General features: G+C 36.3%; 1 protein-coding gene across 1 annotated transcript in view; it reads right to left on the bottom strand.

Annotated features, from left to right (window-relative positions):
- LOC117287897 (poly [ADP-ribose] polymerase tankyrase-like) overlaps window positions 1–2,181 on the bottom strand; it is a 59,746-nt gene that overhangs the window by 54,313 nt on the left and 3,252 nt on the right. The window contains exon 2 of the mRNA XM_033768505.1: window positions 43–108. Within this exon, the coding sequence (XP_033624396.1) occupies window positions 43–108 (66 nt within the window). The remainder of the gene's footprint in view (window positions 1–42; window positions 109–2,181) is intronic.

Here is a 2,181-nt window from a genome sequence, read left to right on the forward strand (position 1 = left end):
GCATTCCTTTCAACAAGGTATTTTGTGCATTTTTGTATTTACCTTTGATGTAGATGGTCCATTGGTTAGCTCCTCACCCTCTTCCGCCATTCTTGCTTTCCGTCGTGGCTGCATAAACAACAAATTATACGAGTGTAAGTATAAATAACATTCTGTTTTTTGTCATAAAAATAAATCCCAAGGTGGCGGTCCGATTTGGAATCTTTTCCAACAAGACAAGTAGCTCTTTAAAAAGATTTTAAAACTCACTGTTTGTTTCTGTTTTTTGAGGGGGAGAGAGACAGCCACCTTCTTTCAAGATTTGTTTTCTTTTGTTGACTTTTTCACATTTTTTTAAATGAAATAATACATACAAGTTTTACAACTGAATCAATGGATGTTGAATTTGGATCATAGATGAAGAACATGATTTGGTTTTTGCCCTTGCAACGATGTGCATTAGGCATTGCAATATTCAGTACAGTACAGGTGTATAACTTGGGTCTTTTGGGGGCATGTTGTGTTGGGTTGGATTTAGAACCTGGCTGTGCAGCAGCCCAGGTCCAGTGTTCTGTTTTTAAATTAATCCTGCTGATAATTACAGTTTATAATACATGAATACAAAATTACTAGAAATACAAGATTATTATATGCAAGTTACAATGGAAAGCGTTCTAGTTGGCCTGCTCTTTGATATGCTCAACATATGAAACAGTAAAAAACACCTTAAAATAAATAAGATTAAGAAACAGTGATTGATGTCGGAAATAGACGGTTAAAAGCATCTGTGCTCTTCAATCATTGCTGTGTACTGTGGGATGCATGCATTCAACGGTACGCGGTTTTTTCGCAATTTTAAAGCCGTTTGCTTCACTTCCCACAAATTCATGCAGATTTTTGCAAAGTGCTCAGTGCTAATAACCATCATATTGTACCAATATGCATCAACTTATTTAATTTGCATGCAAATGAAGTGAATTATCAGAGTCATTACCAGCACTTAGTCAGGCAGCCAAAAGCACAGTCGGGCGTCTGCGGTCGCGTCAACGTTTTTCGGATCCGTTTTGTTCCAAACTCTTCAATTGAAGTATTTAACTTTGGAAAATGTAGTGTAGCGCGTCCAGCACGAATAATTACAGAGGAAAGCCGGGGGAGGCGCTCCGATAATCAAAATTAAACAAAAACATTTTTAAAAAAACGAAAAAAAAAAACACTTGGTGATGACAGAAATGCAGTGCACTATGCTTAGCATTTTTAAACTGCTCTATAAAGTCAAAACCTTAACATTTGGAACCGTTCAAGTTGTTTACAATAAAACAAATTGAGATAGGCCCATCGCTTAAACTCCAAGAGATAATGCCAACGTCAGTGTCAAAATTTAGGCTATACAAACGGACTATGGATAACTTTTCGTATGGCGCCACCACTTTTTCACTCATTTTTACAGAAAGGGATATATCAATCAGGTAAATTAGATACTATATTATTTTATTTCGAATGAAAAAGTGGTGGCGCCATACGGAAACTTTTCCACTTAAAATGTAACTTCAACATAACTTAGCCAGGTGCAATTTAATCACCCGTTGACCAGTGAGCCGTTAAACATTAGCGCTGGGCTGGGCGAACGCCAGTGCAACTTTATAGGCAATCTCTTTAAAATTGTTTTGTTAGGCATATAGTCCATGCTAAAGTGCGTTCAACTTATACACAAGTTTATACAAAATAATTTCTTTGCATCCACTATTTGAAAGACTGGATCCAAAGAAACAGCTTCTGTTATTATCTTCTTCACATCTCATCTCCCTTGACTCTTCTTATCAAATATATATAATAGAATAAAAAAAATTTTAAAAAATAAAAAAAATAAAAGGGGTACTCTCTTGAAAATAACACTCGTTGGAGGACAATTATTTTTGAAGTGAAAGACAGGTATTCAACTCGATTTAGAGTAAAGTTCGTGAGTCCCATTACTCAAAAAGAAAACCCACAGGGCATGACTTTCACTTTAAACAGAGTGACACTGACACCAGTCGAGTGCACTCGGACAATAGAGTGAAATTTTCATGGAGGACTATAGTTGTAGGCCTATACTTCATAATTAACATTCCTCTTCTTCCGAACGTTATGTAATGCGCTCGAATATTCCATGATTAATTTGCATATAAACCGTACACATTTTGACATACCCCTTTGGGGCACGGT

This window comes from Asterias rubens, chromosome 1 (assembly GCF_902459465.1).
Source record: "Asterias rubens chromosome 1, eAstRub1.3, whole genome shotgun sequence".
Classification (NCBI taxonomy): Eukaryota; Metazoa; Echinodermata; class Asteroidea; order Forcipulatida; family Asteriidae; genus Asterias; species Asterias rubens.